The sequence below is a fragment of the Capsicum annuum genome, chromosome 12 (assembly GCF_002878395.1).
Source record: "Capsicum annuum cultivar UCD-10X-F1 chromosome 12, UCD10Xv1.1, whole genome shotgun sequence".
In the NCBI taxonomy this organism is placed as follows: Eukaryota; Viridiplantae; Streptophyta; class Magnoliopsida; order Solanales; family Solanaceae; genus Capsicum; species Capsicum annuum.
In genome coordinates this window covers 1,286,154-1,301,882 of record NC_061122.1, presented here as the reverse complement: position 1 = coordinate 1,301,882, position 15,729 = coordinate 1,286,154, and the positions used below count along the sequence as shown (strand labels likewise).

General features: G+C 33.0%; 1 protein-coding gene across 5 annotated transcripts; it reads right to left on the bottom strand.

The window, feature by feature from the left end:
- Positions 1-9,906: 9,906 nt before the first annotated feature.
- Positions 9,907-13,807, bottom strand: LOC107850504. 5 transcript variants are annotated; one of them, XR_001668633.2, is made up of 5 exons: positions 13,568-13,807; positions 11,956-12,252; positions 11,719-11,864; positions 11,158-11,339; positions 9,907-10,215 (listed from the first exon to the last, which is right to left on the bottom strand). XR_001668633.2 is itself a non-coding variant. In XM_016695084.2 (4 exons), the coding sequence occupies exons 1-3, from the start codon at positions 13,616-13,618 to the stop codon at positions 11,745-11,747; spliced, it is 468 nt and encodes a 155-aa protein (XP_016550570.1). In that variant the 5' UTR covers positions 13,619-13,807; the 3' UTR covers positions 10,901-11,339; positions 11,719-11,744. The 5 variants fall into 5 exon arrangements, 2 of the variants coding, with proteins under 2 accessions (XP_016550570.1, XP_047256465.1); XR_001668634.2 differs by having other exon boundaries at positions 11,158-11,241; XR_007048046.1 differs by lacking the exon at positions 13,568-13,807 and adding an exon at positions 13,478-13,556.
- Positions 13,808-15,729: the final 1,922 nt, after the last annotated feature.

Here is a 15,729-nt window from a genome sequence, read left to right as displayed (position 1 = left end):
AAAATACCATCAAACCACAACCTCAAATGAAACATAGACATAATTTTGTTTAATCCAAAGATAAACTAACCTTAATTCAAGAAAACTCGAAATACAACTCGGCTACAAAGAACAAATAAATTTTTTCCAAGATAACCAACCCCTAACAAATTCACAATGAAAAAACATCATCAAACCACAACCTCAAATGAAACACAAATAGAATTTTGTTTAATGCAAAGATAAACTAACCTTAAATTCAAGAAAACTCTCAATACAACTCAGCTACAAAGAACAGATAATTTTTTTCCAAGATTACAGACCCTACCAAATTCACAATGAAAAAACACCATCAAACCACAACCTCAAATGAAACATAGACACAATTTTGTTTAATCCAAAGATAAACTAACCTTAATTCAAGAAAACTCTCAATACAACTCAGCTACAAAGATCGGATAACTTTTTTCAAGATTGCCAACCCCTATCAAATTCACAATGAGAAAACACCATCAAACCACAACCTCAAATGATACACAGACATAATTTCATTTAGTCCAAATATAAACTAACCTTAAATTCAAGAAAACTCTCAATACAACTCAACTACGAAGACCAGATATTTTTTTTTTCAAGATTACCAAACAAGGACCAAAATCACAATGAAAAAACACCCTCAAACCACAACATCAAATGAAACACAGACAAAAATGGCAAAAACTTTGTTGCTTTATGGTGTAAAGAGAGGAGAAAAAGGTTGATAAAAAAGCCAAGAGTGATGAGCTGTTGAGCAAGAGGTGATGGTTAGGGAAGTGGAGAGAGTAAAGAGGAAAAGAACAACAAAGCCAGATGCCATTGTTGTTTGAACTTGTTAGTTTTGCCGCTGTGACATGTGGGAGCAAAATGAGGGAGAAACACAAAACTTGAAACGTTTGAAGTTTTGGCCTTTCACACTAAACAAAATTCATCAAAAATAATTAAAAAAAAAAAAAGAAAAATGAATACATCCACAAACCTATAAATTTACAAATACATAATTTTTAGTATGTATCTCCCTTTGACCTAGTTAGTGTATTATTTATCTCAATCAAATAGTTTCAAAAATAAACGTATGATTATGTATCTAAACTTCAAAATTATTCATCCATATACTAATTTTGTATTTAAAAATTACAAAATAAGGGAATACTTTTAATTTAGCAAAAAGTAAATATAGAAAATAATTATTTATGTAAATTTTATTTTTTTGAAAAAGAAAAAAAAACTATGCCATCCAAGCTTTTGGTAAAGTGCCTCATGTTTGGGCTCTCCATATTTGATAATATGTGCTTGGGTTGACAGTAGAGCTGTCAATACAAGTCGGCCCAGTCCATTTGGACTAGTCCACACGGGCTTTGAGTTTTATGGGCTAGGCCGGTTTGTGAACTGCGGGCCTCACGGGTCAGCCTATTTTTTAAACAGAAAATTGCATGTCATAGACCTCAATATAGGTGACTTTAGATATTTGACTCCAAATAAGAATATCTTTGAAGAATAGCCTTTCTTACTTTTTAATATATTAAAAGTACCATTTTGCCCCTCTACACTTCAACTATATTTTTAAACTTTTAATACTCATTTTGTCTCAAATCTTAATTTTTATTATTTTTACTTTTTATTTTTTCCTTTAATTTTATTATTCTATTTTTTATTATTTTCAATTTTTATTTTTTTTTAATTTTATTATTTTCACTTTTTATTTTTTCTTTAATTATATTTGCATGTTTTAATTTATTTGTCTCAACCTTGATATTTTTCTCTTTTTTCTTTTTTCTCAAGCATTATCTATTTCTTCTTTTTTTTTTTTCATTTTTCGTTCATTTGTCTTTAACCTTTATTTTTCTTCTTTTTTTTATTTTTATCAGTTCTCATTTTTTCATTCATTTTTCTCAAACTTTATTTTTATTTTTTTCTTCTCATTTTTTATTTTCTCAATTTTTTTAATTCTTTGCTATTTTTATTTATTTTTTTCTTGCCTTTTTTTCTCACTATACTTTTTTTATTTCTCTATTTTGTTTGATTGCTTTTTTCTTTTTTCAGTTCTCTGTTTTTTCTCTCATTTTTCTCAAACTTTATTTTTATTTTTCCTCTCATTTTTATTTTTCTCAATTTTTTATTTTTTTTCTTTTTTCATGATCTTTATTTTTTTTCTTTCTTTTTTTTTCTCAATCTTTTTTTATTTCTCTATTTTGTTTAATCGCTTCTTGTTTTTTCTCAACTTCTATTATATTTTGCTAATAAATAAAAAATTAGATAATCCGTAAAGAGATTTTCTTTTTTGACATCAAAACAAATTTAAGGGTATGAATTGTTGTTACGAAGTTCTTTGAAAATTCTTGAGATAAGTCATGTCATTAAGGCAAGATTTGTAGAATATCTCATAAATAAAGACATAATATAATAGTGTCAACTCTTGCCCGTGAGGCATGATTTATTATTTGAAAGTCCTTGGGCAAAGTGTTGCCTCTAAGGCAAGAGTTGTAGAAGATCCCATAAATGAAGACACGGGCTTTGGTTTTTATGGGCTAGGTTTTGATGGGCCAAAAAATACCAAACTCACACCATTACTTTGTGGACTGCGGGCCTCACGGGTCAGTCTATTTTTTAAACAGAAAATTGCATGTCATAAACCTAAATATGTGTGGCTTTAGATATTTGACTCCAAATAAGAATGTCTTTGAAAAATAACCTTCCTTACTTTTTAATGTACTAAAAGTACCATTTTACCCCTCTAAATCTCAACTATATTTTTAAACTTTTCATGCTCATTTTGTCTCAATTCTTAATTTTTATTATTTTTACTTTTTATTTTTTCTTTTAATTTTATTATTTTCACTTTTTATTTTTCCTTTAATTTTATTATTTTCACTCTTTGTTTTTTCTTTAATTATATTTTCATGTTTTATTTTATTTGTCTCAACCTTGATTTTTTTTCTCCTTATTCTTTTTTTCTCAATCATTATCTATTTTTTTTTTCATTTATAATTCATTTGTTTTTAACCTTTATTTTTCTTTTTCTTCTTTTTCATTTTTATCAGTTCTCTTTTTTCCCCTCATTTTTCTCAAACTTTATTTTTATTTTTTCCTCTCATTTTTCAGTTTCTAAATTTTTTTAATTCTTCTCTTTTTTTATTTATTTTTTCTTACCTTTTTTTCCCACTATATTTTTTTTATTTCTCTATTTTGTTTGATTGCTTTTTTCTTTTTTCAGTTCTCTTTTTTTCTCTCATTTTTCTCAAACTTTATTTTTAATTTTCCTCTCATTTTTATTTTTCTGAATTTTTTAGGTCTTTTATTTTTTCATGATCTTTATTTTTTTTCTTTCTTTTTTTTTTCTCAATCTTTTTTTATTTCTCTATTTTGTTTAATCGTTTTTTCTTTTTTCTCAACTTCTATTATATTTTGCTAATAAATAAAAAATTAGATAATCCGCAAAGGGATTTTATTTTTTGACATCAAAACAAATTTAAGGGCATGAATTGTTGTTACGAAGTTCTTTGAAAATTCTTGAGATAAGTCGTGTCTCTAAGGCAAGAGTTGTAGAATATCTCATAAATAAAGACATAATATAATAGTGTCAACTCTTGCTCGTGGGGCATGATTTATAATTTGAAAGTCCTTGAGCAAAGTCTTGCCTCTAATGCAAGAGTTGTAGAACATCTCATAAATGAAGACATAACGTGGTAGTGTCAACTCTTGCCCATGGGACATAATTTATTATTTGAAAGTCTTGCCTCTAAGGCAAGAGTTATAGAACATCTCATAAATGAAGACATAACATGGTAGTGCCAACTCTTGCCCGTGGGTCATAATTTATAGTTTGAAAGTCCTTGAGCTAATTAAGCCTTGCCTCGAAGGCAATAGTTGTAGAACATCTCAAAAATGAAAACATAACGTGGTAGAGTCAATTCTTGCCCGTGAGACATAATTTGTATCTTGAAAGTCCTTGAGCTAATTAAGTTTTGTCTTTAAAGCAATAGTTGTAGAACATCTCATAAATGAAAACATAACGTGGTAGAGTCAACTCTTGCCCGTGGGGGCATAATTTGTAGTTTGAAAGTCCTTAAGTCAAGTCTTGCCTCTAAGGCGATAGTTGTAGAACATCTCATAAATGAACATGGATACATCCACAAGCCTATAAATTTATGAATACATAATTTTTAGTATGTATCTCCCTTTGGCCTAGTTAGTGTATTATTTATCTCAATCAAATAGTTTCAAAAATGGACGTATGATTATGTATCTAAACTTCAAAATTATTCATCCAGATGCTAATTTTGTATTTAAAAATTACAAAATAAGGGAATATTTTTAATTTAGCAAAAAGTAAATATAGAAATAATTATTTATGTAAATTTTATTTTTTTGAAAAAGAAAAAAAAACTATGCCAACCAAGCTTTTGGTAAAGTGCCTCATGTTTGGGCTCTCCATATTTGATAATATGTGCTTGGGTTGACAGTAGAGCTGTCAATACAGGTCGGCCCAGTCCATTTGGACTAGTCCACACGGGCTTTGAGTTTTATGGGCTAGGTCGGGCTGGCCCATCAAAATGATGGGCCAAAAAATACCAAATTCACACCATTACTTTGTGGACTGCAGGCCTCACGGCCCAGCCTATTTTTTAAACAGAAAATTGCATGTCATAAACCTAAATATGAGTGGCTTTAGATATTTGACTCCAAATATGAATGTCTTTGAAGAATAGTCTTCCTTACTTTTTGATATACTAAAAGTATCATTTTGCCCCTCTACATCTCAACTATATTTTTAAACTTTTCATACTCATTTATCTCAAATCTTAATTTTTACTACTTTTTATTTTTATTTTTTCCTTTAATTTTATTATTCTAATTTTTATTATTTTCACTTTTTATGTTTTCCTTTATTTTTATTATTTTCACTTTTTATTTTTTTCTTTAATTATATTTTCATGTTTTAATTTATTTGTCTCAACCTTGATTTTTTTCTTTTTTTTTCTTTTTTCTCAAGCATTATTTATTTCTTTTTTTTTTTTTTTTTTTTTTTCTTTTGTCTTTAACCTTTATTTTTCTTCTTTTTTTTTATTTTTATCAGTTCTCTTTTTTCCCCTCAGTTTTCTCAAACTTTATTTTCATTTTTTACTCTCTTTTTTTATTTTCTCAATTTATTTAATTCTTTGTTTTTTATTTTTTTTTCTTGCCTTTTTTTCTCACTATCTTTTTTTTATTTCTCTTTTTTGTTTGATTGCTTTTTTCTTTTTTTTGTTCTCTTTTTTTTCCTCATTTTTCTCAAACTTTATTTTTATTTTTCCTCTCATTTTTGTTTTTCTCAATTTTTTAGTTCTTTTCTTTTTTCATGATCTTTATTTTTTTTCTCAATCTTTTTTTATTTCTCTATTTTATTTGATCGCTTTTTTCTTTTTTCTCAACTTCTATTATATTTTTCTAATAAATAAAAAATTGGATAATCTGCAAAGGGATTTTCTTTTTTGAGATCAAAGCAAATTTAAGGGCATGAATTGTTGTTACGAAGTTCTTTGAAAATTCTTGTGATAAGTCATGTCTCTAAGGCAAGAATTGTAAAATATCTCATAAATAAAGACATAATATGGTTGAGTCAACTCTTGCCTGTGGAGCATGATTTATTATTTGAAAGTCCTTGAGCAAAGTCATGCCTCTAAGGCAAGAGTTGTAGAACATCCCATAAATAAAGACATAACATGGTAGTGTCAACTCTTGCCCGTGGGACATAATTTATTATTTGAAAGTCTTTGAGCTAAGTTTTGCCTTTAAGGCAAGAGTTATAGAACATCTCATAAATGAAGACATAACGTGGTAGTGCCAACTCTTGCCCGTGGGGCATAATTTATAGTTTGAAAGTCCTTGAGCTAATTAAGTCTTGCCTCGAAGGCAATAGTTGTAGAACATCTCAAAAATGAAAAAATGACGTAGTAGAGTCAACTCTTGCCCGTGGGACATAATTTGTATCTTGAAAGTCCTTGAGCTAATTAAATTTTGTCTTTAAGGAAATAGTTGCAGAACGTCTCATAAATGAAAACATAACGTGGTAAAGTCAACTCTTGCCCGTGGGGCATAATTTGTAGTTTGAAAGTCCTTAAGTAAAGTCTTGCCTCTAAGGCAATAGTTGTAGAGCAGCTCATATATGAAAACATAACGTGGTAGAGTCAACTCTTACCCGTGGGACATAATTTGTAGTTTGAGAATCTTTTAAGTCAAGTCTTCCCTCTAAGACAATAGTTGTAGAACATCTCATAAATGAAAACATAATTTGTTAGAGTCAACTCTTGCCCGTGGAGGATAATTTGTAGTTTGAAAGTCCTTGAGCTAAGTCTTGACTCTAAGGTAGTAGTGGGAGAACATCCCATAAATGAAAACATAACATGGTTGAGTCAACTTTTGCCCGTGGGGTATAATTTGTTGTTTGAAAGTGCCTGAGCTAAGTTTTGCCTCTAAGGTAAGAGTTATAAAATATTTCATAAATCAAAATACAATGTGGTAGTGTCCTCCAGAGGCCTGCGCCGAACTGTGAGGCCTCCTGTGCATCTCGTGCCCAATTTAACAGGATTTGCAACTCTGTATGAAGGAATCCATTCCTGTAAATCAAGCAAAGTTGATGAAGAAACAGGGTAAGGGGAGAACGGACAAATCAATATACTTAAGTTATAGTCGCAGTGGTTAAGGTACCTCAAGCTTTTCAGGACCATCACAATCCAGGATGTCATCATATTGAACTTTCAAACGTTTTCTGATACTCGTAAGATCTTACACCTGAACCAGCAGCCTCTCATGCCACTATCCTGACAAAGAACCTCTATGTTGTCACCAGCTTAAAAAGACAGCTTATGTTGAGACTCGACAAGCCGAATTCCAGCCGGTACACTGCTCGGACACTTTACTTTTAACTTCGGGTAATTTGGAAGCTTGGCCGTTGCTATCTGCTTACCAGCCATTAATGCACTTCTTTCATTTCTCGGGGTATCGACATTAATAAGATTACAAAAACCTCCATCCGCCCCTCCAAATCAACACCTCCCATTTAAATGTTTGTCATGGGCCCACCCAAGAAGTTTCACTCAAATCCCATCCCGGAGACTGCACCCACTTACTGATCCATAGGCTAACACCCATAGAAAAATGCAAGAAATCCTCTGTTTTTGCTATTTCGCTCATATGTCTTAAGAATTTCACCCGCGTATCAAAACCAACACGTCCAATTTAATAGGTCATCACGGGCTCGCCCAAAAGTTTCTGCCAAATCTCATCTCAGAGACCACACTCATCCACCGATCCATAGGCTAACACACATTGAACATTACAAAAAATATTACAATTTTTAGTTTCCCGCTCAATTGGCTTAAGAAAAATCTCTCCCTGCCTTTCCAAACCAACACGTCCCAATTAGTTGGTCGTCACGGGCTTGCCCAAGAAGGTTTGCCCAAATGTCATCCAGTAGACCGCACCCACCCTCTGATTCATAGGCTAACAACCACCTAAAATCGCAAGAAATCCTCAATTTTTGTTATTTCGTTCATATGCCTTAAGAAAAACGTCTGTCCGCCTCTCTAAACCAGCTAGTCCTATTAAATTGATCGTCGCAGGCCTTCCTAAGAAGTTTCACCCAAATCCATCTCGGAGACTGCACCCACACCCAACAATCCATAGGCTAACACCCATTGAAAATTGCAAAAAATCCTAATAGGCTGTAGGGTTACTGCTCAAGAGGTTTTGCCCAAAGATTTTCCCAGAGCCCGCCTGAACTATGGGCTAACACCCATAGTTCCTTGTTAAGTTGTATGACACATGCTATGAAATGCAATTTTAAGCAGAAGGTCTATCCGAAACAATATCTCTGCCCTCCAAATGTAATGTTAAGGTCGGCGTATATCTTATCCTTCCCTAACTCCACTTGTGGAATTACGCTGCGTATATTGTTCATGAAATGCAATTTTGATTCTACTCATCCTTGCTTGATCCAAAGACCCCAACTCCAGAAATATATTGTTGTCACTGAACAGATGCATGAGTTTCGTTGTGTTCATCACAAACACAGACGCCATAATACATAAAAGCAAATCCATTCTGACTACCACCTCGAGGATGTGCGTAACTATCTCCTCATGGAATTGAAATGACCTGGCGTGGATTGAACAATAAAGAGTGATCAGATACTCTTTTTTGTCGACAACCGACGAGCAAAGTACTTCTTAAGCATTCCCAACAACTTAGTGAATGCATAAATTGGTGTTGAAATAAAAGGGTGTACAAAATTTGTCTTTCTATTACAACCAAACACCATAGCAGTGTACTTCAGTTAAATTTTCCCACTAACGCATTTAAGTTGATAACTGGTTGTGTCGCTCGCTTCTTGAGAGTAAGTACATTTCAGAAAAAAAAGTGGCGAGCAATAGATAAACTAATAAAAGTAAGAGGTTGTTACATGATTTTAAAAAAGAAAAGCATCTTGATCATACATGAGCAAAGACTAAGTAAGTAATTTCTGAGAGATCAAGCTTTCTGTATAAGCGAATCCTTCTCGAGAAGTATCACATTGAGGCCATAATCCAAAGTATTGTCCTTTGGATGTCCCAAATATAGGACCAAGTGATATACGATTTAGATGTCTGAAGCTGAGTAACATTTCACCATCCGCAAACCTATATTTTGGTCTGGCAGAATAAAGATCAGTATCTCGTATTGTATACAAATTAGTCCAAGATTTTTTGATACCATAGTCTCTCTTTACCCATAAATTAAAAGTCCCTTCCCCTTGATAATTACCAGTAGAATAAAAGCAAAGCAAACCTCCCAATACTGAAACATCATTTTCAAGGCACCTCTTGCGATATATGCGCATTCTCGACTAATTCCACGGGATATTTGTAGGGAGGGCTGGTGGTGTGAGCTGTTGGGCAGTAGGGTGAGAGGATTCTGGGAGCCTTGGAATTGTAGAAGATGAGGGTGATAGAAATTTACCTGGGAAAGGAGAAGCTGCATCCACCGTTGGTTCACTGTCGGAGTTGGATTGTGAGCGTGAGTTGGCCTGTAACTCTGCTGGAGAAGGAGAAGATACTGAGCGAGGCTCTACAGGTGTTTAGGCATCTATTTCTAATGGAATTGGAAGCTCTGTAGTTATGGGAAGTTTGGGTGTGGGATCAAAAGAATTTGAAACCGTGATATTGTCCCATTTTAGGTGAGGTAATTTGATGGCAATATTGGAGAACATGGTTTTGAAAGGAAAAAAATTCTCAATAAATTGCACATCGCGAGATAAATATACCTTTGCGGAAATTGGATCAAAACACTGGTGACAGTAATGAGATAAGAAAAATCCGAGATAGACACACGTGGTGGATTTTGGTTTAAGTTTATTTTTGGAGTATGGTTTAAGCCATGGCTGGCATAAACAACCGAAAATTCGCAGGGAGCTATAATCAGGCAATTTTCCAAGTAGACGCTGGAATGGGGATTAGTTATCTAGTTGAGAGGTGGGCAAACGGTTAATGAGGTAGACCGTGTGATGACACGCGAAAGATCAAAATTGGGGAGGAAGGGACGGCTCATATAAGAGCGTTCTTGCTATTTCGACGATATGGTGATGTCGTCGTTCTGCAAGCGCAACTCGTTGAGGCGTATATGGTGGAGTAGAGAGGTGCTCAATTCCATGAAGTGAGAGATAAGGGTCAAGAATTTTATATTCTCCTCCACCATCAGTGTACAATGATAAAATTTTGGTGTCAAAATGCTTTTCCATCATAGGATGGAATTTTTGGAAAATCTCTTTGACCTCACTTTTATTTTTTAATATATAGAGCCAAGTACATTTCGTATATTGATCAACAAAAATATAATAATACAATTTCTTGTCAAGAGATAAGACTGGAGATGGCCCCCATAAATCACTAAAGATTATTTGAAGCGGTTTAGAGCTACACAATGATAATTGAGTAAAAGGATGCCGATGAGCTTTATTAGATAAGCAAGAATTACAATAAAAAGGTTTGTCTTGCTCATGAAACGGTAGCAAGAATTTATTTAAAGTAACCTAAAAACTCTAAAGTGGGGATGGCCCAAAGGTTGATGCCAAGTAGTGAGAGGAGTAGATGTGGCGGTCATGTGAGCTTAGGAATGGAAAATAGGCCACTCATACAGTCCATTGTTGGTCCAACCGTGCACCAGCGGTTTCCGCATTTTTAGATCCTTCACAAGAAAGTCAAAAGAAAAAAATTCAATGGACTTTGAATTGTCTTCACAAAATTTTGAAACAGAGAGAAGTTTGCGTTTAATAGATGGGGCACAAAGAGGGTGAGTTAGCTTAAAAACATTATTTGATGCATTTAATTGAGTAGAACCAGTGTGAGAGATGAGAATTTTGTTACCGTCACCCATGGAGATATCCTCGTTACCGTGGTATGGTTGTAGATTGTGTGGCTCCGTAGTGATATGATGGGTGGCTCCGGAGTTGACTATCCAGGGGTTAGTGGCAGCAGTATTGTAATTTTTTGTAATATTGAAAACATAAGTTGTGTATTTGTGTAATTTTTAATTTTCTTTTTTATAGATTGAATCCGAATCTGAATGCAGATTTAAAATGTTTTAATTAATTAAAATATTACTCCCTTTGTTTTAAAAAAATAACCTACTTTTCTTTTTAGTTCATTTAAAATGAATGACCTCTTTCATTTTTTTTACAGTACTTTAATTTCATTTTTTCACGTGATATGTTTAGTACCACAAGATTAAAGAACATCTTAATACATTTAACACAATTTTAAGTTAAGATCTCAAGATTCAAAATTTCTTTTTATTTTTGTTTTAAATTTAGAGAGAAGTTTTAAATTATTTAGTGAACACCTAAACTATTAGTTGACTAAAAAATTCGCCCTAAATACCCTGTGCACTAAGCTCCTGCTATGCGCGATGACCAGGGAATTGTAATTTTAAATTACACAAGTAAAATTCTAGAACGATGACCAAATTTACAAAGAAAAGCAGAATGGTGTAAGCTGATTTTCAAAGATTAACCATGTACAACACTGAATTAGCATTGATCAGACAACAAGTGATCACACTTACAACAAATAGCTTAGGTTGGAAAACGAAACAAACAACAAAAAAGGATAAGCTAAGCACGTAACTCACCCTCGAAATAGCAAATGCTTGTTGCTTTATGGAGAAACATAGCAGATACAGCTGGAGGAAAAAGCCAGAGAATGCTGAGTTGTTCTGCAAGCAGTGATGGTTGGGGAAATCAAGACGAATGGCATTGCCAACACAAGCAAAAGGTTGAGCTTTTCGTTTTTATTTCAAACTTCTTAGCACAGCTATGACATGTCGGAGCAACAAGAGGGAAGAAACACAAAACATTAGCTTTTCAGTTTTCAGCCTTTTACACTAAACAGAATTTTGAAAATATTCAAAAAAAAAAAATCTGAATTCTAATAATAATAGAATTTTAGACACTATGGAAAGAGTAAAGAGTAAAAGAACGAAAAACGACGAATGGAATTGCCAACACAACTGTATAATCACTTTTAATCTAACCTAGAATTTACTATTTTATCCATAATATGTTTTTTAACAGTCAAAATATCTTTTCCAAAATAAAACCTCTAATATTCACTCCATTCCATAACGTGGTAGAGTCAACTCTTGCCCGTGGGGTATAATTTGTTATTTGAAAGTCTCTGAGCTATGTTTTACCTCTAAGGTAAGAGTTAAAGAATATTTCAGGAGTCAAAATACAATGTGGTAGTGTCCTCTAGAGGCCTGGGCCGAACTGTGAGGCGTCCTGTGCATCTCGTGCCCAATTTATCAGGATTTGCAACTCTGTATGAAGGAATCCATTCCTGTAAATCAAGAAAAGTTGATGAAGAAACAGGGTAAAGGGAGAACGGACAAATCAATATACTTAAGTTGTAGTCACAGTGGTTAAGGTACCTTGAGCTTTTCAGGACCATCACAATCCAGGATGTCATCATATTGAACTTTCAAACGTTTTTCTGATACTCGTAAGATCTTACACCTGAACCAGCAGCCTCTCATGCCACTATCCTGACAAAGAACCTCTATGTTGTCACCAGCTTCAAAAGACAGCTTATGTTGAGACTCGACAAGCTGAATTCCAGCCTGTCCACTGCTCGAAAACTTCACTTTTAACTTCGGGTAATTTGGTAGCTTGGCCGTTGCTACCTGCTTACCAGTCGTTAATGCACTTCTCCTTTCACTTCGGGGTATCTACAAGAAAAGGAAAGTCAAATTTACTATAATTCAACAAAGTTCAGCTTCCTGGCCAACATTTCGTTAAACAAAATATACTCTAAATCGGCTAGTAATTAATTGGGATCGTACTTAAAGGAACATGAACATCAAAGCGCAACAGTAAATATAAGCCAATGTCAATTAAAAGCAAATCATACATAGGAAGTTCAAAATTGCATCGACATTAATAAGATTACAAAAACATGCATGATATTAAGGATCACATATAGATGCATAAGCGGAAAATGGAAAAGGGAAGAAAAAGATAAAAAGAAAATCCAAACTGCATACAGCACATTCATCACAATAGATATTTTGCAACATGCCCAGTGTAATCCCACACCGCCTTTAACTCTAACTCGTTGAGATAGACAGACTGTTTCCAATAGAGCCTCAGACCCCTTACCCCCACCACCCAACTTATGGGCCAATTAACCTTCTCTTTCCCAAGGAAGCATTGCACCTCAAGGATTATTTCCTTGCATTTAACCCCTTTCTCGTTCAGGATGAAAGTTAAAAAAAGGTGAGACTGCACCCTTGCACATTAGAGCAAGGATGCCATAAAGATTTATTAGTGCTATCAATAAAAAGAAAGGAGTATAGCAACAACACCATACATTCTTCATCAGTTATCTCTCCTATCGATTAGAAAAAGAATTGATTATACAAAAGGCCGAGAACTGTAAACCCCCTTTCCCTTATCTGTCAAAGAGTTTAAATTGACTGCATCGGGAAAAAGAAAGACATATTTTAGCTTTTATCAAGGGTGAAAAAAAGGAAGACATAGATGTAGAAGGAAACTTCTACCTCGATTTCTCTTTTTTTTTTTCCTTTTTAATCGTTAAAGTGCAAACTTTTACCTCGATCTCTCCGCAAACTTAATAGCTCCTGATGACCATATAAACAATGAAAAAACAGCACCAAACCACAACCCCAAACAAAACACAGACAGAATTTCGCTTAATCAAAAGAAAGACTAAACTTAATTCCAGAAACTCTCGATACAACTCAGCTACAAAGAACAGATTTTTCTGTCAAGGTTACCGACCACAGACCAAATCAGAATGAAAAACAACAATGAAGCCTAAATCCACGTGAAAATGGAATGGGGTTTTCTGATTTTCAAAGATAAACCATGTACAAAAACAAAAACATACAACAATGAACCAGCATTAGTCAGACAACAAGTGATCACACTTACAAATAGCTTAAGGTTGGAAAAGGAAACATGCAACTAAAAAAGAATCCGGAATTCAAGAAAAACAAGATAAGCACGGAACTAGTAACTCACCTCAAAAATAGCAAACGTTTCTTTCTTTATAGAGAAGGAGAGCAGAAACATCTAGAGAAAAAAGTCAGAGAATGCTGAGTTGGGCTTTTTGTTCAAGAAGCGGTGACGGTTAGGGAAAATTATAGAGTAAAGAGCAAAAGAACAAGAAAAGAAGATGGGAGCGAAGGGAGAAAACGCCAAATGTCATTGCCCACACAAGCAAAAGGTTGAGCATTGGGTTTTTGTTTGAACTTCTTAGAAAAAATATACCAAATCAAACCGATAATATATATACATATATTTTATATTTATTTGCTGAAGACAATATGTGGAAAGCAAGGTTGAGATGATTCGAACATGCTATGAGGAGAAGCACGAATGCCCCAATGCAGAGGTGTGAAGCGTTGGATGGAGGTAGACCAAAGAAGTATTGGAGAGAGGTGAGAGTTGTATCTTACCGAGGACATGATCTTAGGTGGAAAGGTGTGGAGGACATGAATTAGCGTAGAACGCTAGCAGGCATCCATACTAGTAGGTAGAAGTGCATTGTCGTGTTGCCTTTTCTAGTAGTCGTAAAGACTACTCTTGTTGTTTCTTGTTCTTCAATTTCTGTTACTATCTATTATTTTTGTGTAGTTCGAGTGGAGTACTACTTTGCTATAGCAATGTTATTTTACTATCTGTTGTTTTTGAAACTATCTATTGTCTCCTTATTTATATAAAAAATTTTAACACCAAAAAATGATGATCAACTATTTACAATCAGTTTATCCAAACAGACTCTAAATTCAGTAATTTGATTATTAAGCATATATACCGTCGGCTCCAATTGATTTGGGACTGATGCATAACTATTATCCTAATTAAGTAAAATTTTACAATAGTTAATATTGAAAGTTATTTAAGAGAACGAGTATTGTTTGTTCTTATTTAACTTAGTTTGCCTTTCTAGAGAAAGGAGTATTTCTGATGGTTGAAGTCAAATTTCATAGAAAATTTCTTTATCCTAGAATTTTAAATTCACTCGTAGTCAGGATAAAATTCATATAACTATTCTATAGCTCCGATAATTAAAAAAAATCTAGTATCCTAGAATTTTAAATTACACAAGTAATTTAAAAGATTACTTGTGTAATTTATATAAATCCAGCTCCGATAAAATTCATATAACCATTCATGATTTATGTTCATACAAGAATGAATAAAGGTAAAAGAAAGAAGGTCATATTCAATGAATTAATACAAGAAACAAACAACGTAACCTTGCGAAAGTAAAGGGATGAGGCAACAAGGAAAATACTCATGACTTCTAAAATTGAACAAACATAGATACTAATCCATATAACAAAAGAAAATAAAGCTTAACTTTTCAAGCAAGAGAATCCTAAATCTCAATTAAGGCGACATTAACGAAAATTCATACATGTAAATCACAATCAACATTTTATGGAAAAACGCGTAACGACCTATGGTTTATATTTCTAAGATATCGTTGATTCTCTTTTGACATTATGAATAAAAGAGAGACATGAATCAAGTCTTAACACACACAAAAAGCACATATAACAATCCGAAGTAAGAAAATAAAAATAAAATTTTAGCATTTCTAAAAGTGAAATATCGTTTCACAATCATACTATGCATGAGTCAAAAATATCCAAATAATTTTATTTAGCCGCCAAAATTCGAACTTTCTTATCATTTTGAAAAGACAACATGCGAACAAAAAGGAATAAACATCTTGGAAGAAAAATAAAGTTAGCACTTCATATCTTAGATGAGGGTTTTGAAATCCATTAAAATAATTAGTAAGCAAATGACAAATTCTTGACTTAACCAATTACTATTTTTATTAAGGCGCAACAAATAATAATAACTATTCTTCCAACATAAAATAAACAACTTACATGCTAAAAAAATATATCTACCAACAATAAGTTTAAACAAGACATGGGTATTGTTTTTCAAGTAAAGATCTAAACTTTATCCAAAATAATCAAAGAATAAAGTAAAAAAAAAAAAAGAGAAACAATCAATATTATCTATTCTTTTCAACATAAAGGAAACAACTTTACATGATAAAAAAAAATATATCTACCAACAATGAGTTTAAACAAGACATGGGTATGTCTTTTCAAGTAAAGATCTAAACTTTATTCAAAATAATCAAAGAATAAGGTCAA